This window comes from Choristoneura fumiferana, chromosome 5 (genome assembly GCF_025370935.1).
Source record: "Choristoneura fumiferana chromosome 5, NRCan_CFum_1, whole genome shotgun sequence".
Taxonomy (NCBI): domain Eukaryota; kingdom Metazoa; phylum Arthropoda; class Insecta; order Lepidoptera; family Tortricidae; genus Choristoneura; species Choristoneura fumiferana.
This window is the reverse complement of record NC_133476.1, coordinates 12,888,356-12,910,100: the sequence shown is the minus strand read 5'-3', so window position 1 is coordinate 12,910,100 and position 21,745 is coordinate 12,888,356. Positions and strand designations below refer to the sequence as shown.

The 21,745-nt window shown below is 33.7% G+C and overlaps 3 protein-coding genes across 10 annotated transcripts in view; 1 reads left to right on the top strand and 2 right to left on the bottom strand.

Moving 5' to 3' along the window:
• LOC141428185 (phosphatase and actin regulator 2) overlaps nucleotides 1-8,851 on the bottom strand; it is a 63,387-nt gene extending 54,536 nt beyond the window's left edge. For 4 of the 5 annotated variants that reach the window (XM_074088003.1, XM_074088005.1, XM_074088006.1 and 1 more), the window contains exons 1-2: nucleotides 8,591-8,851; nucleotides 1,604-1,705 (exon numbers count right to left, since the gene is read on the bottom strand). In XM_074088003.1, the coding sequence (XP_073944104.1) occupies nucleotides 1,604-1,705; nucleotides 8,591-8,681 (193 nt within the window). In that variant the 5' untranslated portion in view covers nucleotides 8,682-8,851. The remainder of the gene's footprint in view (nucleotides 1-1,603; nucleotides 1,706-8,590) is intronic. The other variant, XM_074088009.1, reaches the window with a different exon arrangement.
• ntc (nutcracker) lies at nucleotides 4,114-5,087 on the bottom strand. Its single transcript, XM_074087395.1, has one exon. It carries the CDS (start codon nucleotides 4,996-4,998, stop codon nucleotides 4,126-4,128), a length of 873 nt encoding a protein of 290 aa, XP_073943496.1. The 5' UTR covers nucleotides 4,999-5,087; the 3' UTR covers nucleotides 4,114-4,125.
• Nucleotides 8,852-9,795: 944 nt separating the features above from the next.
• On the top strand, nucleotides 9,796-21,728 carry S6k (Ribosomal protein S6 kinase). 4 transcript variants are annotated; one of them, XR_012451404.1, is made up of 11 exons: nucleotides 9,796-10,145; nucleotides 10,388-10,428; nucleotides 10,502-10,763; nucleotides 10,848-10,981; nucleotides 11,061-11,252; nucleotides 12,163-12,253; nucleotides 13,526-13,768; nucleotides 14,584-14,691; nucleotides 17,554-17,741; nucleotides 21,082-21,152; nucleotides 21,448-21,728. XR_012451404.1 is itself a non-coding variant. In XM_074087998.1 (10 exons), coding segments are annotated over exons 1-10 (1,365 nt in total). In that variant the 5' UTR covers nucleotides 9,796-10,040; the 3' UTR covers nucleotides 21,449-21,728. The 4 variants fall into 4 exon arrangements, 2 of the variants coding, with proteins under 2 accessions (XP_073944099.1, XP_073944098.1); XR_012451405.1 differs by having other exon boundaries at nucleotides 21,082-21,171; XM_074087998.1 differs by lacking the exon at nucleotides 21,082-21,152.
• Nucleotides 21,729-21,745: the final 17 nt, after the last annotated feature.

Here is a 21,745-nt window from a genome sequence, read left to right as displayed (position 1 = left end):
GTGTGTCAAAAGAATTCGTACATCCTAAAGGCTGGCATAGCGTAAGTAAGGGCTTAGCGGAACGTTGCCAGAGCCGAATGTGACGATCCACTAAGCTCTTACGCTATGCCTACGCATATCCCACAGCAGTCACAAATACGTGTCACTGGCATAGGAGTAAGAACTAAAAAGTCACATACGTTGTGTCACTGGGGCTGAATGTGTTAATATCGCACTCACGTTATCACAGCCAATTTCCCAAGTTCCTCGATTGTTAAGGTGATAAGTGCTTTTGGGGATGACTTGGGTTTGGTGGGATCCAATAACGCGTGAAAAGAGAGGGCAAGTCGCACGGGCGTAAGCAGCAAAGCGTTTAACATCGCTATTAATTAAAAACTATATAATTGATTTGATAATAATAATTGCTACCTTAAAAAATGAGCCATTTTTTTGTTTATTTAGGAAGGTCTTGGAAACAGCTCTAACTATTTTGATGAAATTTGGTACATTTGTATAGTAAATTCGCAGGTGAAAAGTTGATCTAGTTTAATCTTATCTCTGGGAAAATCTCAATAAAGGCCATAGTCAGGTTTCCATAGTAAGTCGGCCCTTACATCAAATGGGCTTGGGTTTTTTGTGACTACCTCTTATAGTGAAGAATATTTATGTTGAGTATGAACATCTTGTGACAGTTTTTGACTTATGATTTTTTCAAAGATTTCTTTTAATGTATTTTTTTCGGGATATGTATTTAAGCGATTTGCTTCAAACTTTAAAAATGATATTTTTTTATATAGATTTGCATCGCCATTTAAAAAATGAATACTAGTTCATATAAAAAAAGGAAAAAAGATCAAATAAAATAAGACATTTTTTATGTGGTTGTGAAGTAGTGACACCTAGATTTTTTTCTCATATCAAAATTTTCCAGGCAGTATTAGTTTTTTGGGTGGCGAAGCAAATCTATATAAAGAACATAATTTCAAAATTTGAAGAAAATCGCTTGAAAACACCCCGAAAAAAAATATATTAAAAGAAATCATTAAAAAATTCATAAGTAAAAAACTGCCACAAAAAGGATGTTCATAGCATATATTCTTCGCTATAAGGGGTACTCACAAAAAAAAACTAACTAAGGAAACCCGGCTATGGCCTTAGCCTCCTTTAATTTTTCTCTTACAATAAATAACTAACTTAGAAAAAATTACTAAAATTAAAACAAAAATCACAAAAGCAAGTAATTGCAAAACAATTTTTTTTTTCAACAATGGCGAGGATGGCTATTTTTGTACAATATTTTGTTAATACTCGAATGGAAGATAATAAATTGGATTTTACTATGTGCCAAAATATTAAATATTTATTTTAACTGCATCATGTGCTGAATTAATATTAAATATTAGAATTCTTTAAGCAACCTTACAATTCACTTAACCTAGTTCTCAAAAATTAAAAAATATGAGTTTACACGTACCTAAGGATAATCTAGAACTTTATATATTTTTTATTTACTTTAAGAAAATGACAATGACAATTGGAGCTCAGGTTCAAATTTAATAGAGGAGGGTGGTAAGGGTCAATAACTATGTACTTTTTTTAATATAAAAAAAATTAAAATACTCACTTAAATCACCATTAGCAGTTGCAGAATCAAAGGGTATAGACAAATGTCGACCGCCCTTGCCAACAGGGGGAACACCCAGGTTTGTTTTGTCCCCGCTTTCACCTATACCAAAATTATATTTTTAGATTAAAAATGTCATGTCATCTATCAAGGTTTTCTTTTTTTTAATCCAATAACTTAAAAATATTTTTTTGATTTATGTAATGTTATGTTCTGTCGAAATGAAAACGCCTTAAGCTTGATAAGCTACCTCATTCCTTGTGAAAGTAGTGGTAGGTGTAACTGAGAACTGAATGATATTTTTTTTAGCAGAAAATTAATAAAGAATCATAAAATAATGTGTTTTTATAATGTTAAAACAGCATCACTGCTCATGAAAAGAACAAATAAAGACATGTTTACAATTAATACCTTGTTGCTGTCATTTCATATGATAGTGCTAGCGGTACGCCCCGAAATTCAGCAAAACGATTGATCTTTAGCCCAAACGAATCAATTTGACCCGTAGCACGAAAAAAAACCAAATCATTACCCTTCCCTTGGCTTTGCCGTAGTCGGGTAAAAAGGAGAGGAGTTATGACGTCATCTTTTTTGTATGGGAAAAATATTTTTTTGTTCTAAAACCTATCGTGTCTGGTATCTAATGAAAGGGCTTACTAAGCCGATTCTAAAAATGTATCACATCATCATATTTTAGTCAGTTGTTTTAAATAAAAATAAAAATTAAACATACCACGTTTGGATTGGACTCCTCCAGATATGGTACGGTTGAATCATTATTTGTAAAATATACCTAAAATGATATAAAATAGCCTGATATCCAACCCCAAGAAATCAATTTTGAAAATATTTACATTTAGTATTTTTTATTATTTTTTAATATTACAAAATGTGATACAATCATAATTAGTTGAACATCATCATCATTAATTTAAGAGCTTAGCTCTTGTCGGTGGAGTACTTAATCGCCACTCTTTTCGGTTCTCTGCCAGCGTTCTCAGCTCCTGATACGACATGACATTGACTTTTTCCTTGGCTTGATCTATAAATGACCGTCTCGGCCTTCCCCTGCCTCGTCTGCCTTCTATTCGCCCTTCCAAAATAGTTTTTATGTAGCTGTCACTGTCATGTCGTATCAGATGCCCCAGCATATTCCCTCTCCTATTTTCAATCGTCCTCAAGCCGCCTTCCCTCTTCCACCAACTCTAAAACCTCCTCATTAGTTCTACTCTAATAATGCTATACTCTAGATGTAGGTCTTAATAAATCTTTAATTAGTTGAAATAGGTGTAAAAAGTTATTTTCTCATTATTAGCAATTATTATTCCAGGTTTGCTTTTGATTCAAATGTTTGTCGTGAGCATGTACCCCGCTGCCGCTTCCTGCCTGCTTCCCTTTCTTGCTCGCTCGGCGGCCGGCGGCGCACTCAGTCACTCACGTGCTAAATGTAAATATTTTCAAAATCGCTTTCTTGGGGTTGGATATGAGGCTATTACATATCATTTTAGGTATATTTTACAAATAATGATTCAACCGTATCATATCTGGAGGAGCCCAAACATGGTATGTTTTGAAAATGATTTTCAATTTAGAAAAGTGACTGAAATATAATGATGTGATATATTTTTAGAATCGGCTTAGTAAGCCCTTTCATTAGACACTACACACGATAGGTATCAGAACAAAAAAAATCCCATACAAAAAAAAGATGATGTCATAATTCCTCTCCTTTTTCCTTATTTTTTCGTGCTACGGGTAAAATTGATTTGTATGGCCTAAAGATCAATCTTTCCGATTTTCATGCTTTTAACACCATTTGCGGCTTTTTTTGACGTACCGCTAGCACTATTAAATATTTTGGTATTTTTAGTATTAAGATAACATCATCATTTGGTAAACTGGACCTGATGATAGATGACCAATGGAACTCGTCAAAGCTAAGTAATGCTCGCGCTTCTATATATTATCATGATTAATATACCTAGATAAGCAACTAAGAAGAAGCTCTAAGTTAATGATTCTTTCGAACTGATCTGATGCTGAAGCCGGAAGGTAAGGTAAGGAACTCTGTCATAAAACAACGTAACTAAGCCGTGTTTGGGCTTATTGCAATCGTTGTGAGATGAAATTTGGCTACTAATCACTAAAAAGTGAGAAATAAAGAAAATTTTGAACAAAAAAGTTAAACCTACTCCAAAAAAAATAAAAAACGTCAAAAAATAGAACAGACTACAAAAACCTTGAAAATATTTTTCTAGGTACCTACTAGCTCGAAGTTGTTTGTTGTTGTTGTAACTTGCTTTTCCATCTGCTTTGTTTAATTGTATTAGATACAGGTGAATAATTTAATGGAGTCATTAACTGTCTAGGAATAGATATCCAATTTTGATGTTTGAGTCACTTCAGAAGAATTAATGTCAATCTAAAGTCTTGATGTAATGTTGAACAATAATAACATAAAGAAATAGTTCCGCACTTAGGGTTAAATGTCATAGGAAAGTAATACAAAATTAGTTGAAAATTTATATAATTACATCCCACATAGGGTTATCAATATAGGACACAAAATCTGAATAATCCATGTAATCATGCATGCTCCCAGCCAGCCTACTAGCTTGTGCCAACTTCTTGTTATGCTCTGCAGCATAAAGATCTTGGTACAGTTCTTTCCATTCCTTGTTAGTCAGAGTAGGATTATTGTAATCTCTATTACATAGTTCATGCCACAAAGTCTTATTATCCACTAGAAAGTTTAATCTTTTGCATAATAAAGACAACTTTAATATATCATAAACTGGAAGATGTAGCATTATTTTTAAAAATATTTCTTCAGGCAAGCCAATCAAACTGGCACTGGGATATCCTAATTCTGTTAGTATTCTACTTTTGACTGGAGACAGGATTTTGTTTCTGTACATCGTTGATAAATGCTTCAAGTCACGGAAAATCATTGGGATTGTTGATGCTTGAGGTGACACAACATATCTACTGACCGGCAAACACACAGAATAAGTTTCAGAGCTCAAGGTGTTGATTACAACATTCAGTAAGACCATAGCTCCTAAAGGACTCATAATAGTTTTCAGTGAAAAGCTCTCCATGCCAGGCATTGCAAATACAGCTTCATAAACACCAGGGGTATTCTTCCATCTAATTAACTGTTCAAAGTCAATCAATTCATCATCACATATTAGTACTAGTTCGTTATTCATAGGTAAAAATCCATTTTCTATCATTAGAACAATAATCAATATAAACATGTAATCCTTTTGGGTACATTCATAAGTGTTGCTTTGAGACTGAACTTTGCTTATTATTTTCTCCAGCAAAGGCGATACCGCTTCGGTAGTGCTTTCTTCTAAAGTGTATCGTGTCATTGTAGTGCTATGGTCCATAAGCCCATAGTTCCCTAAATAATTAATTGTAAAACTATAAAGTTGAGTTTTTCGTTTGATGAATGATACATCACAACACAAGCACAAAAACAAAAGTCATAAGCAGCCACTTGTCAATGTCATCTGTCATAGTCACTTACAGTCAAAACAACGTTCCAATTTACGTAATCTAAACAATTTGCTTCAGCGTCTTTTAACTAAAACATTAATTAATAGTTTTGTCTTTTTCTAACAATTACTTTACTTCAAGAATATAGCAAAAAAGAGGAAACTAGGAAAACAGTGGTGTCGCACCTACAACAATTTAGCCCGACAGCACACACTTGCCAAGCGTTGGTAATGAGGGCTATCGTTTTTTGTCTCACTAGATGGCGCACTGTTGCGTGAGGTTTTTAAGTATTTTCAGTCTGTTATTACGGGCGTGAAAACAAAGTTTAGATTAAAATCATATTTAATACACTTTAAAACCGTACCATAAAAATATCGAGCATGCCAGTGTTGCATAGTCCCCGTTTTATTCGGAAAAAGGGAGGACAAAGGTTTCCGAAAGACAAAACTGTCTCAAAACACAGACATTCATTGCCCCGGAAATTTTCCATAATTAATTTCAGATATTGCAAAATATTCACAAAATTATTCTAATTATAAATAAACCCGCGTAGCTCACCCAAAAACTATGAGATTTGACATTTCGGAGACCTCACGCTACACTAGCGCCTCTAGTGGCGAATTCATACGCGATAGCCCTCATTTGCAACACGATTCAGTAATCAACATTACGTCCATCCATGGTGATCAAAAGATACCGACCTATCAGTGTTGCCAACGTAGGCAATTTGTCGCCAATTAGGCTACTCGGGATGGAAATCCGCGACGTAAAATTCTAAATGGCGACTGGTCGCCTTTTAGGCTACTTGAAGGACAAGGTCCTTATAGTAGTTGAACGAAAGATTCACAACACAAATTAACATAAGCACAAGAAAAAAATACCTCCCACATAAAATGTAGAGTTTAAGTGGGATCAGAAAGAAAAGATTGGACAAATAAATAAATATATAATCTTTAAAATTAAAAATAACTAAAATAATATAATTAAAAATAACATGCAAATTTAACAATAAAACTGACCAAGCGCAGTGTAGGGTTTCGTACTAATATTTTGCATATCTTACTGATCTTTCAGCTCCTTAGTTATGAAATTTGACACCTGATCTGGAATAACACATAAGGCTACTTTTTTGGGCAACCTCAGTTCAAATTTGGCTACATTAGGCTACTCAAGCTGTGAAAAATGGTGTTTCAGGTTCCGAGTTGTTGGCAGCACTGCTACTGCTACCTCTATTCTATTCTGACAAAGCAGGAAAACCGGCCAAACAGATGAGAGTGTGTATACTGCGGACAAATGCGTGTCGGGCGGGGCCACGGCCACATTACATGTATTGTTCCGTACTAACATGCAGCAAATATTTAACACTAAGCTTTGATCAACTATTTCTCGTTTAACTTGTGAAGCCCACTAGGCTCTAATACTTTTCCTTTCAAATTTATTATTTCAGATTTTTCAAGCCAATGCATATGCTTGCATAGAGGGAGACACTTGAACCTAACAAAAATTAGCACTATAAAAGCCCAATATTTTACAAACAGATCTCAAACAGATCCCTAAACAAAAAAATGGTCTTAGCAAACATAATGCTCTAAAAAAAATTAAAATTGTTTTGAAATGAAATGAAAATTTATTGTTACACACAAAGAAATATTACATTTTTAGCAAGTTGGTCCATTGGTCTAACATCTGATAGCATAGTGAATGGTTGTGTTGCTATGAGGATAAACTCTGGTTGATATTGAAACGCGTCATTGTAGTGTGGTAGTGGTTTTAGTTGGGTTTGTGTGATTGTGTGTGTTCTTACAGTGTGGATGTGGAGGAACTGCATAAACACACATTGCATAGATGTAGCTATTGCATGCATGTTATAACTTCCCTATTATGTAGATTCTACATGCATATCATAACTTCCCTATTATATGTTCAGAAACAACTATCAAATGGCCTTTATTAAGAAACCTGGTATCTGCGGGTGCATCTTAATGTTCACATTAAAGTACAGTGCATCTTAATGTTTACATTAAAGTATCGGTAATACTTTTGTTAACAATGCGTATCTATACATATTGTAGAAAACTTATGACATGCATGTAGATAATAATTATTATTCAAAGTCAAAGTCAAAGTCAAAGTCAAGTCAAAGTCAAAGTCAAAGTCAGTCAGTCAAAGTCAAAATACAGCGCGCCCTCCATAATGTAAACGTAATGACCATTACGATACAGCCGTGTTCATAATAGAATCCAATGTAGAAACCAATGCTGGTCATTACCTATGGTTTTTGAATGAACGCATAATTAAGGATTTACTATATGGGTGTAGATAAAAAAATATTTTATATTAATTATAGGTATTTTGTACAAATCAAACACAATAGATCCTATTTATTACTCACCTTTCTGATAAAAATAAATACTTGTACTAGTCTTATCCATATTAAACTTGTAATCGCTACTTCAAATCCTACTCCAATCCTAATCCTATTATTATACTTATTTACCCTTTGCCATGACTTAAAAATGTTGTTTTTAACCAACTTCAAAAAAAGGAGGGATAATCTATTCGGTTGTTTTTTTTTCTATGTTTGTTCCCTCAGAACTCTGTCATTTGTAAACCGATTAGATTTTTTTATTTTCGTTCATCTATGAATTCAATTAGGTCCCATAAGCACCAAATCAGGATGAACTTTAGGGGGGAATTTTATCCATTTTACTTATACACAGATAATTTTTAATTGTTATCAAGAACTTATACACCTATTTTCATACTTCTAAGTCCAGAAATGAGAAAATTTCCATACAATCTTTACACACTTTTTTTTTTAATTTTTTTTTAATAAAAAAAACAATTATAAGTTCATTTCACACACATTTATTATTTGTGGCTGTCAGCGCCAGATTGCCTTGCTCTTAGAAGAAGATTATACTTTATGCAATAGAATTAAGATCATTAAAAAGTATTTTTATGTCACCTACATTAATGTGAAGCATAAAGAGAAGTGAAAACTTTTCTTTTTCATTTTGCAATTAGCCTCTTGAGTTTACCTACTAAAATTTAATCAGTTGGTAATTAAAATCTTATGACTTCCCTTTGATGAACAGAACTGTTATAACAATACCACTAAACAGATTCAACCAAAGGATTCAACATAAACACCAAGGAACACTGACATTTGACTTTTTAATAAATCATGTGTGCTGATACAGTGTATCAGCCTTGAGTTCCTGAATTTCCCTTTATATTTTGTATATGTAAATAATTTAAATGGTTAGTAAACTGACAGTACACATACTTAGATAATAAATATAATAACACCAAAAATAAACGGAAGTATGTCAAATGACTCCCTTAGATAACTACAATTCAAAGATGTAGGTGGAAGAAGTAGTCATTGATGACTTAATCAGAGTTGTTAAAAAGAGGTTAGAAAAATATCTCTCCTTTCAATGAGGCATTGAAACATTTTTAACATAGAAATATACTTACCAGTATTTCCACCACTGCCTTGTTTCTTATTGTTTTTCAAATATCCATCCAAGTCATGATTATTCGAACTTTTGTCGCTGTCACTAGCCATTGAAAGGTTTCACTTTAGTTTATAAAATATTCGTGAATCTTGAATTGCATAGTTAAATTTTACGAATATCTTCATAAAGTAAAAATAAAAGTTATCCAGAAATTGTTTTTTTTTTTTACCTACACAAAACAATAAAAACACATTATATACATGTTTACACCCTCTTAACGTTCAACAATCGTATTTAAAGTACGTTCTTAATTTATTTTAGCATAAATAATATTTTAAATTATTTTTATCTTTACAGTCCTGATATTACGCGAAAAATAAAATAAATGAGATAAAATTTAAACTTAGTGTATGTATTGCAAATGTTCTAAAGTAAAATATATATATTCTTCAATTTAAAAACTTGCAAAATATTCTAATGCGATAGTATATTCAGAACGCAACCACAGAGCAAAAAAGAATGAAATTTAAGACCGGAAATACTGAACTGAATGAGGGCTATCGTTTTTTGTCTCACTAGATGGCGCACTATTGCGTGAGGTTTTTAAGTATGGCTTTCAAAGTTTGTTATTACGGGCGTGAAAACAAAGTTTAGATTAAAATCATATTTAATACACCTTAAAACCGTACCATAAAAATATCGAGCATGCCACAGTGTTGCATAGTCCCCGTTTTGTTCGGAAAAACGGGAGGACCAAGGTTTCCAAAAGACAAAACTGTCTCAAAACACAGACATTCATTGCCCCGGAAATTTTCCATAATTAATTTCAGATAATGCAAAATATTCACAAAATTATTCTAATTATAAATAAACCCGCGTAGCTCACCCAAAAACTATGAGATTTGACATTTCGGAGACCTCACGCTACACTAGCGCCTCTAGTGGCGAATTCATACGCGATAGCCCTCATTAAATAAGGTTTTTTCTTTCCCTCTTTCAGTACAAAACACAGATAGTATAGTTAGTTACTATATGTATTTTGTGCTTTCAGTCGTATAAGTATAAGTTCTTGTTACTACTGTACGAACAGTGGTTTTGTATGTAGTGTAGTGTATGTGTTGTATTGTGCGTGCCTATAGTAGCGCCATCTAGGGTGAGAGAGTTACATTTCTAATCTCTACCGTACGAGTCGCGAGTCATTGAATGGATGGTCATTGACTTCATCTTTCATGTGTGTCTTTAGTCAGCGACTTCATTCATTCATTTTCGTCTACACTTTTAATTTCTCTCGCTCACTGTATCGTGACAGAAGTTTCATTATTTTTGCACTGTTAACTTGAATTAAAACAAAATTGAATAATCTACCCAAGTCACAAATATCACTATTTAGACAAATCTCTATACGAAATTTATGTGCTTACCCTGTTTCACAACAGAGCATTCGCTTCGCTGATGTGATATTTAACGAAATGTCATCGTATATGGCAGGTGTTTTTGATTTAGATTTAGATGTGGATCCTGATACTGTTACAGTTGGAGACTCAGACGACGACGATATTATTGAAGTCGATGAGGTATTTATGGCATATTGCATTAATTAAGAGATCTCTTAAGATGCTAACCTAAAAACACCAAAACCGTATTTCAAGGATAAAATAAGTCGTAGTTTGCCAATGGTAACTTTTATTATTAGTACATATTTTCCCAGATAACAGTTATTTTTATTTACCCGCAATTCCTTATCTTCATGTTAATATTGTTAATTTCATTATTATGTCTGTTTATGACTAGTAACTAGCCCTGTTTTGTAATTCAGGTTGATTACGATCCCGAACTACACGTGAATAGCATTGTCGAGTAAGTAAAATGTATTATTTGAATTTGGACTCATTTAAACTGGAAATTTGTTCATGGTCTTTAATTAATGCAGGGCTGAGGGATCCGAAACAATCCAGCTCTCTGAAGATAATGTAAACCCAGGCCTGTGCAAACGTCTTGGCCCTCAAGATTTTGAACTGCGTAAGGTATTAGGAAAGGGTGGATATGGAAAAGTGTTTCAAGTTCGTAAAATAACAGGTCCTGATGCCAATGCACATTTTGCTATGAAAGTGCTCAAAAAGGCTTCCATAGTACGAAATCAAAAGGACACTGCACACACAAAAGCTGAGAGAAATATTTTGGAAGCTGTGAAGGTATTTATTTTTCTGCAAATAAAGTAAAATATAATTTGTACCATTGCTTTTGGTGTTAATAGGATATGAAATTTATATTTTCAGCATCCATTTATAGTGGAACTAGTATATGCTTTTCAAACTGGTGGTAAATTATACTTAATCTTAGAATACTTAAGTGGTGGTGAGCTATTCATGCACCTAGAAAGAGAGGGAATATTCCTGGAGGACACAGCTTGGTTAGTACTTTTATATAGATGAAACATACAATACATTTTTGATTGTTCTTGGAATAATACCTTCCTTTTTGTGTTTCAGCTTTTATTTATCAGAAATTATATTGGCATTGGAACATTTACATAGTTTAGGCATAATTTATCGTGATTTAAAGCCTGAAAATGTCCTATTGGACGCCCAAGGGCATGTCAAACTCACAGATTTTGGGTTATGTAAGGAACATATTCAAGAAGGCATTGTGACACACACATTCTGTGGTACTATTGAGTACATGTAAGTATATTGGTTCTCTGGTATAACTGTAATAAACATAAAAAAAAACAACTTGATGTATACATAACATAATTTATATCTAATCTGGAAAATGTTCTCTATTGTCTATCTATGCAGATTTCTATGCTTTAACCCTTTAAAGATACAATACAAAATATGATGGTTGCACTTCACTTGGCGTTGTGTATTTGCATTGCGCTATTGACATCTCCTTAGCTCATGCTAGAAATGAAATAGTACATCTTGTTCGTTCACACAAATACTTCGGTGAATATACCAAGTGAAGTGCCAGCATGATAAGAAAACTAGGCCCAATTGCATAACAAACTACATGCTAATAGTATTAGTGATTTTATATTAAAATTCCCTTATACTATTTGCTTGTCCTATAAAACCAAAATCCTATCTGATCCTTTAAAACATTAAAATAAATCATATGTGTGCTTACTCAAGGGTGTTCTTGCTTTAGCATCTAAATAATACAATGTGAATTTAGATGAGCAGGTTAAATAAATTAAAATGAGGGTGGGATTATATAATTTTGTACCATCAGCCAAATAAGTGGTCTATCAATTTTTAATCAAGTTCCTATCAAACAAATATGTTGCTAAAGTCGAACTTTCAAGTGGACAGACACATCTATTGGCATTATTGTTTTATGATGTGCAAACGATTATCAATTTTAGGGTGGAATACCACATATTTGGCCAATGGTACATCACATGTTTACCTTCAAAACTCACTAACAACTTATTTTAGTGCAGTAACTTGACTCTTAAAACATTAATTTAACTCTACTGTATTATATGTGTGTATGTAAAATAACATCATAATGATAATATCTTGATAGCTACAATAGAGGTTAAAAGTAAGGACAGAAGTGTACAGATTAACTTTTTTCTAATTCTAGGGCACCAGAAATCTTGACAAGAAGCGGGCACGGTAAAGCCGTGGATTGGTGGAGTCTTGGAGCATTGATGTATGACATGCTCATAGGACAGGTAATTAATTGAATTTATGGAGGCCCATGCTCATATTCATTTTCTATTCTTTTAGACTTGAATTGTATTAATTTAGTTGTACAAAATATAAAACCAGAGAGAAGGTAATATTTAAATCCTGGCATTTGTGAAACAAATGGTTTTTTAAAATCTGACACAGTATCTGCAGAATTACAAATTTTACTATTGCTCTTTATACATGAATCACTAAAAATAATTAAAAATCAATCCCAAATTTCATAATAGTTACTGCTATTTATCAATAGTCAGCGTAAATAGTCACACCTTCAAAATCATAATTAAAAAAACACAAGCAAAAGTTGCAGTTGAAATTTTGTCAGATAGCCTTGGATACACTTGTTTGCTGGCGTTCCGCGTTCTGTCTAGAAACTGTCGCTAATTATTACACTGTTCTATACCTAAAGGTTTGATATACCTAAACCTTTGAAATATCATTTCAGAGATAACGTTTCACATATTTTCATAACATCGACAATCCATTCCGGTGAATAGTTGATACATTTAATTTCAAGACACGGATTTTTAATTAGTAGATGTGTCATTTCATTTCGTCGATGAATTCAGTTTCATAATTAAAAAAAAAACATCACATGGATCGATAGGGCCATATTATCCCAAAAATTGAATTGTAACAATTGTGAGGACATGTAAATTCATTTCAATGTGTATCTTCTACTAATAATTCTCAAGCAATATTAGCCGTTATAATTGTCCACCCAACAGTTTAGATTTTAGAGTGCGGTTGGGATGCTCGATTTTTATGAAAATTTGCACTTTATAGTTGAATATTTCGCAAACAGATCACTGAATAGAAAAATCGGCTTGGCAACCCCCCAATGGTTTTAAAAGACCTATCCTACCCCACAATATAGGGTTAGTCAAGAAAAACAAAATTATCGCCCCGTAGGTAAATGACGTAAGTCTATGGGAGATACCTACCCTAAAAAAAAAATATTTTATTTTTATTTTACCACTGTCGGCGTGACTGATATGTATATTCATGCCAAATTACAGCTTTTTAGTACTAACGGTCTCTGAACTTAGCCGCGGACGGACAGACAGACAGCCGGACAGACATGGCGAAATTATAAGGGTTTCTAGTTGACTACAGAACTCTAAATATGTGGATCGGATCCTCAGACATCAAATCTTAGTCAACAGCTTTCTTTGATCAGTCCATGCATTCCGTATTGAATCTTTTGAATCTTAATTTGTCTATTAAGTATCTCTTACAATCCGTTTCTTTTTCAGCCACCGTTCACAGGGGATAACCGTACAAAGACTATAGAGAAAATATTGAAGGGTAAACTAATGCTGCCAGCGTACCTTACACAAGACGCTCGCGAACTGATCCGTCGCCTAATGAAGCGGTCGGAGACTCAGCGCCTCGGGGCCGCAGGAGCACAGGCCGTCCGCGGACACGCCTTCTTCAAACACGTCCACTGGGACGACGTCTTCGCAAGAAGACTGGAGCCCCCTATCAAACCTAGATTGGTCTGTATTTTTTAATTGACAAAATGTGCTTATTCTAAAAGGGCATAACTCTAAAACTACCACACAATAGATTCACTACTTTTGTCTAGTCTCTATTTAAAAAAAGATCATGTAAATCTGACGTAGACATTGTCAAAATTAAGACAGCTCCTTTTTCTGGTGAAAAAGGCAAGGGAAACATATCTATTCTGTGGTAGTTTTGGCAAATTCAGATATTATTTTTTGTATTTTTTTAAATATGGAGAAATAAATTATAATAAATATTTTCCCATGTTCAGGAGTCAAAACTCTTTCGATTCCTGTAGTAATTTACAGGTGTTAAAAAAATGAAAACTTGTCAATTGTATACATTGCCCTTAGGTTGGCAGTAGTTACAATTACAAGCATATTGTAGTACTTACTTACAGTACGAAATATAAGTATATGGGGTGAAATTTTGGATGTGATTACTAAATTATTGTTTCAAGCTCAGATAATATGGGAAAATGTAATGCAGTAACAGTAACTCATTTGTTGTGTCGGATAAAATTTAAGATGTTCATACTTTGTTGAATTAAATCTAGAACTCTAATGTCTGGAAGGAAACCATATGTTTGTTTGAGTAATTTCAACAAGTGTAATGCATTATATTGTCCAGCATTAACTGAATTTGGAAAACTAAATTACGTTCAAAATTTTACCCTGCAAGTACTATACAACTGACTCTTATTGACAAGCGCGTCTGTGCCTGTCCTTTGTTTATATTTTTGAGTACTTTGACTTGTAGTGTAAAGAAGGTTCCGTATAAATTCCTAATAATTTTTGTGTTTTACCAGACTGGTGAAGACGATGTCTCTCAATTCGACACACGGTTTACACTGCAGACTCCAATCGACTCGCCAGATGAATCAACACTTAGTGAAAGTGCCAACCTCATGTTCCAGGTAAAATATCTATCCAAAACTCCCGCATTTTTTTATGTTGTCGGTGCCTCTATTTTCGAAATCTCATCAATAAATATCGAAATGCATTACCGGGCGCAGTCGTGTGTTGCTCAGTAAATAAGAAATAATGATTGAAGAAATTATAAAATCCGACTTATGACGACTTGAGGCTACAGAAAGAACAACAAAAACCGACATACCTACATAATACGAGGGGCGGCTAAAAAGTTCTAAGCCTAAGGTAGAAAAAAATATTCAGTTTTTTTTTAAGTACTATTTTTTATCGTATACCTTTACTTGCCCGAATTTCATTTGCCCAAATTTCAATTCCCATGCCAACGTTTGCCATAAAATATATAGAACCATGCAGCTTTCAGGATTTTTTTAAATGTCATCATATATGTATAATGCAGTAGGTTAGGTTAGGTTAGTTTAATATCAACTCTGAAGAAATTGACAAGATTTCATATTTCTAAGACTATAATTTGATTCGTTCTCTGTATTCTGTTTGGAAAGAGAAAAACGCTGATTATTTTAAAATTTCGCTACAACTAACAATTTTTTTTTATTTTTTTTTTAAGATGTGCTTATTCTCAAAGGGCATAACTCCAAAACTACGACACAATAGATCCATTACTTTTGTCTAGTCTCTTAAAAAAAAGATCACGTAAATCTGACGTAGACGTTGCATAGAGACGGTGTCAAAATTATGACGGCTCCTTTTTCTGGTGAAAAAGGCAAAGGAAACATATCTATTCTGTCGTAGTGTTGGAAAATTCAGCCATATTTTTTCAATTTTTTGTTTTTTTTTTTTAAATGTGGATGGAGAAATCAATTATAATAAATATTTTCCCATGTTCAGGAGGCAAAACTCTTTCGATTCCTGTAGTAATTTCCAGGTGTTAAAAAAATGAAATCTTGTCAATTACTATTTCAGAAATAAATTACTTTATGGCAAATGAAAATTCTAAATAAAATAAATAAATAAAATAAAACTGTACATTCGAGCATATGAAATTCGGGCAAACGATAGAGAACCATTTTTTATATAGTATATCAATTTCTTTGACGCCAGTTTCCTTCAGAGCAAGCTTGGCAACACGAGCGGTGTGAACGGGGGCGTTGTCTTGCAAAAACAAAATGCCTGGTTGGACTGTAGCAAAGGGGCACAGACTTTTTTTTTTTTACCAAAATGAAATTATAATGACACATTTTAAATGATGTTATCGAATAGAATACGTAAAAATAAGCGTATTTTACTTCAACAACTTTTCTCTTTAATCAAAAATGGCCTAGATATAGGGACCCAAAAGTTTGTAATTTAGGTACGACGAGCGAAGCGAGGAGTGGTTAGTATGAATTGTGATCACAACGCACGAGCCGAGCTTGACAGAGACAGATTGGATATAATTGATATTATTTGCTCGTAACTACTTATTCGATAATGTTTTTTTTTTACATGACGCACGAAGATTTGCGAAAATATTTTTAGATGTGTATGTAGCGGGTACTAGTGGCTATCCATGCATATTTTTTCTGGAGGTGTACCTCCGCGAGAAGTAAAAAAAAATCTGAAGAAAAATTTTTTTTTTTTACATAATGAAATATAAGGAAATGATGCGAGTTAAAAATATTTATTTTGTAGCCTATTTTATTATTGTCAAATATTATTTTGTTTGGTTAATCTAACTTGAAAAGTAAACAAAATATGCCACTTTCTGAATAACTCGAAAACAAAAGAAGATCAAGGACTGATATTAAGCATAGTGTTCTTAGGACTTGCCAGTACACCACCTGAAAGAATGACCAGATCCGTCGTTGGGGGCACTTCTAGTTCGCTTAGCCTGCTAGACTCTTTTGCAGTCCGCTCTCCGTCTATTATAAAAATACGATTATGACATTATCTCTGTGACAGTTCAAGATAGAGGTCTGAAAGTTGAAGTGATTACCTACTAGTAATGAGGCGACAAATAATTGACATTTACCAATTCAACTATTCCTCACAGGGGCCACATGACGTTCCTTAGCCTGCTAACCCCTTTATGTTACAAATCGTCACTTAAAAAAAAACACCTCAAAATTGATAAATTTTCTGATTGAACTTTATGAACATCATTTCAAAGGTTCAATTTTGTTGACGTTCAAATTTGTGATACGAGGTTATTTTTTAAAAAGAAGTTACCAAACGAAATGTTATTCTCAGTCTTAGATCAAATAAAAAAGTACTTTTTTATTTGATCTCAGTTCTCAGTCTTGCGTAGTCAAGTGAACTTTGTGAAATTAAATGAAGAAGGGTATTAGTAACATTAGTTTACTTACTTCTTTTCCCACTTTTATTACTTCCTTGCAAAGTATAAGACAAAGTCGCTTCCCATCATTTGTCTCTCTCTATTTGTACAATACAAGAGGAAGATTTATAAATAATACTAGCTTTTGCCCGCGGCTTCGCCCGCGTGGAATTCGGTTATCGCGCGCTGTTCCCTCGGGAACTGTGCATTTTCCCGGGATAAAAAGTAGCCTATGTCAGTCTCTGGCCCATAAACTATCTCTATGCCAAAAATCACGTCGATCCGTAGCTCCGTTTCGACGTGAAAGACGGACAAACATACACACAAACATACAAACACACACACTTTCGCATTTATAATATTAAGTATGGATACTAGGTGACTTTTTTCGAAGTGACACCGCACCCCTTCGAAACTCAAATCAGAATTAACAGCTACTACAAATTAACCAACTACTAAAATTAAGATGCTTGCCATCTACAAATATGGCTCGGATTTCTTCTTAGCTGTTTATGTTAAGCATTTCAGTTCTCTAATCCTTCTCTCCCGTGTAACACATTATTTATATCAACAGGGCTTCACATACGTGGCTCCTTCCGTGATGGATGAGATCCACAAGCCGCGCGTGATCACGGCACGCTCGCCGCGGCGCCCGCGGCCGCACCACCACGCGGCCTTCGCTGTGCCGCTCGCCTCCACCGCCCATAACAATCCCCACGCTCCTCAAGAAGACCTTATGGAAGTTCAAGGTCTACCTATATAGTAAGTAAAGTAGGACAGGCGTAACTAGCTAGAATCTAAAGCGTCTGCCACGCAATAGTTCACATGAACCGCTACGGTTGTGTTGGGTCATGTGCAACTTCGTAAAGAAGCTTCAATAAGATTTTGACATAACCGTCCTCAATGTCAGAACTATACATGGCGTGGCAAAGGCTGACGTGAGGTAGGGATATAACCTCGATTCAGTTTTTGGTATTAAGAACTTGAGAATCTGAGCTAATATCTTAGAAATATTTCCTAGTTACGTCCTGATTATGAGCAATAACCCACAAATAGTAAAATTGTTAGTGTTTACTTTGTAAGAAAATATGAATTCCTATGTGGATGATATGGATATTTATTTTTTCTTGTTTTTGATAAGAGTTTGATACTCATTTTTAATGTTGAATGTTCCCAATCATATTAAATCAAATAACCTATTGCTCTTAGGCTAAAACTTATATGGATTTCTGCAGTCTGAAGTGCACTACCAGAATGGAAAGTATCTCAAAAAATACTGGTGTTTTAACCCCCGACGCAAAAAGAGGGGCGTTATAATATTAGAGATGCGCTGAATGCACTACATATTTAATCGCTGTGTTTTTCAAAATCATTTAATGGAACCAGGTTCTACACATTATTATATCTTCGAATGAAGCGAGTCATATAATATTGATCGAACTTCGCTTCTAGATGTTCGTTTGATCATATATAATAATGGTTATACAACGTCTAACTTCCATAAGAAAAAATATTTTAAGGGCTGAAAGCATAAGCCCCAATGAACATAAACTATTATTTCTAGTTTAAAAAAAACTTTTTCATACATATTAATTCGGCACGCAATGTATCGGTAACAAAGTCAGTCGGTCACATTTATTTGTCGTGTTGTGTGCTCTCTGTCTCTCATTCTCTACACTCAACGCCGTATTTAGATTCCAAAAAAGTTACCAAAGATGACCGAACGTCACGGTCACAAGTGTCATTGTCATTGTAACGTTCCAGATGTAACCAACCCATGCACATTAATAAAAGAAATAGTCTTATAATATTTTGTTTTTAGTTAGACCAATTTAGACCTTAAATGGGTATCTTAATTGGGATAGAAAGCATTCGATCAATCCAAATGTCAGGCCATACTACGAAGTGCAAAATTCAAACTTCGTAACTTGCCATCCCGCCCCGCTGACGCTTAAGTTATTTAATACGAGAGTCAGAAGGAAAATACGATACGAACTTCGATTTTCGAATTTCGTGGCAGCTCCCCAGATGCCAAGAAAGTGACAATTGGAGATGTCATGGTGGCTCTGTGGCCGCCATGTTTACCATAGTTTTACACACGTGATTTGTTGTCAATATTTATGTGCATATCAAAAATATTTACACGCAAATTATGAGATTAATAGTATTCAAATGTTGTTTAAACCTGAAGTATTGCCACTGTAATATGAACTTTTCTTCTACAAACCAGTTTCGACCATATATCTTTTGGTGAAATTAATATTTACATTAAATTCTTTATTTATTCCGTTGCATTTAATTTTAGCTTTACAATTATAAATTAAATGTACTTTATTTAGAAAAGTTAAAACTTACCGATGCAAAACTTTCTCATTTTATTGGCGATACATGAGTAGTTTTTTTTGTAATCTGTATACGGCGTTGAGTATATAGCTTTGATGCGACACAACACAACACAAGCCGTCACAACAACCTGTATCAAAAGTGTTTGAAACCGATACCGTTTTGATGCGTTACAACACAACACGACAGATAAATGTGAATGCGGCTTAATATTTACTGCCCCTCTGAAACGTTAAATAAATGTTTTTATTACATTGCTGCTCGAGAAAAAAAAATCTCCATTAGTAAAGGTAATTGTTCTATTTTTTCGATAAAACGGTTCTCAATAGTTAAAACTATTGTTATTTAAAATATATGTTCTTATAGATGTCACACGTTGTATAGTATTATTATCATTTACTATGTGAGAAAAGATGTAAAAAAATGGTTTCGTGGTTCTTGCCATCATTGAAATAGCAAATATTTGCTCAAGCATAAAAATGATTGATGTAAATCATCTTGTCACGTTTATTTTATTACTCTATACGTACATCTTTAGTGGAATGAGTATAATTTCGTTTTATGAATTTAATTTGATTTTAACTGTTTAAATCTTAACTGTTCTATTTTTTTCCTTTGTTTGCTCTTATTTTTCGTGAATAGTAGAAAACGGTGAAACAGACAGTGGTGGCGCAAGACCTAAATTTGGCGTCCGCAAAATATATTTTGCCAGGCCGATGGCGCACCACAAATTAGATGACGGATTTTTAAATGAACAAAAAAAACGAGAAACTTTTCAGGTCGCCGACGTCTAAAGCTACCACTGGAAACAGGCACTTAATCTATTATTTTTTTTGCTATATTCAAATGTCTAGTTAGCATACAACTTACTTCTATTTTATTTTTACCTATGGTGAAGTTTCTTTGATACATTCGGCGCATCACTAGTTTATACATATAGCAAGAGTTGAATTAACTCGAATGAGGGCTATCGTTTTTTGTCTCACTAGATGGCGCACTGTTGCGTGTGGTTTTTAAGTATGGCTTTCAAAGTCTGTTATTACGGGCATGAAAACAAAGTTTAGATTAAAATCATATTTAATACACCTTGAAACCGTACCATAATAATATCGAGCATGCCACAGTGTTGCATAGTCCCCGTTTTGTTCGGAAAAAAGGGAGGACCAAGGTTTCCAAAAGACAAAACTGTCTCAAAACACAGACATTCATTGCCCCGGAACGCATATTTGCCATAATTAATTTCAGATATTGCAAAATATTCACAAAATTATTCTAATTATAAATAAAACCGCGTAGCTCACCCAAAAACTATGCGATTTGACATTTCGGAGACCTCACGCTACACTAGCGCCTCTAGTGGCGAATTCATACGCGATAGCCCTCATTGTGTTGATTGGGAGTCTTATCGCACCTTTAAAATTAAACTGAAACAATTCGAAATATTCACATTTCCAAAATAAACTTTATATAAAACACAATATGGTTGGATTTTAAAATCAGAAAATTTAGAATTATTTGAGTTTAATTTTTAAAAGTGTGTTATAATTTAATTGATTATCATAGCTAAGGTATATGTACGTATCGTGACAAAGTATTTTTTTTTAACTTATAATTCTTATAAACGACTGCCTGGTATGCCGTAGATATATAACTATAACATACCAAGGCAAGTTGGGCTTCTCAGAATAAAAGTACAGTGAGTGGATTTCAAATATTCTCTCTTGACGATTTATAAAAGTCATCAATTTTAAAATTGCAGCAAATATTGATATTGGCCAGCCAAAGAAGAATGGAGAATCTTCGGAATCCCCCAGACCGTTGCACTGTTAGGTATATTTACTTTAATATTGTAAGTATGAAGAAATTAATGAGTCCCTCCAATACCGAAAGGAGGGCAACACAAAAGGACTTGTGTTACAAAAACGAAATGATTATGGTTTATTGTAAAGGAGTTCTGTTTTGGGTTCCTTACTTTACTATTAATTTAATTATTACTAATTGAAAAATGCAAAATATTAGTAATTAAATTTATGTTTATTCTCTGCATAATAATCTTTGTCGTCAATGTGTGATTAAATATCATTTAATGTGTATGCGTGTACTAATCGAGGGCTTTTGTTTGCAGGCCTAGAATAATTCAAATTAGTTGACCATTTTATAAGGATGATGAATTAAACCTCAAAGATGCCCATGTAATACTGTCGGTGAAAATAATGGTACTGTTTTATACTATTATTAATGGACATTTTATACAAGTTACCATTTAGTCTAATCTTTTGGTAGATATGATTAATCATGTATTAAATGTTCGAACTCCCGGCTATATGACAAAATAATAATTTACAATTATAACATGTTACCATGCTTCATGAATTGAAATAAAGGTCATTTTTTATTTTGTAATAAGATTTTTATTCCTAAAA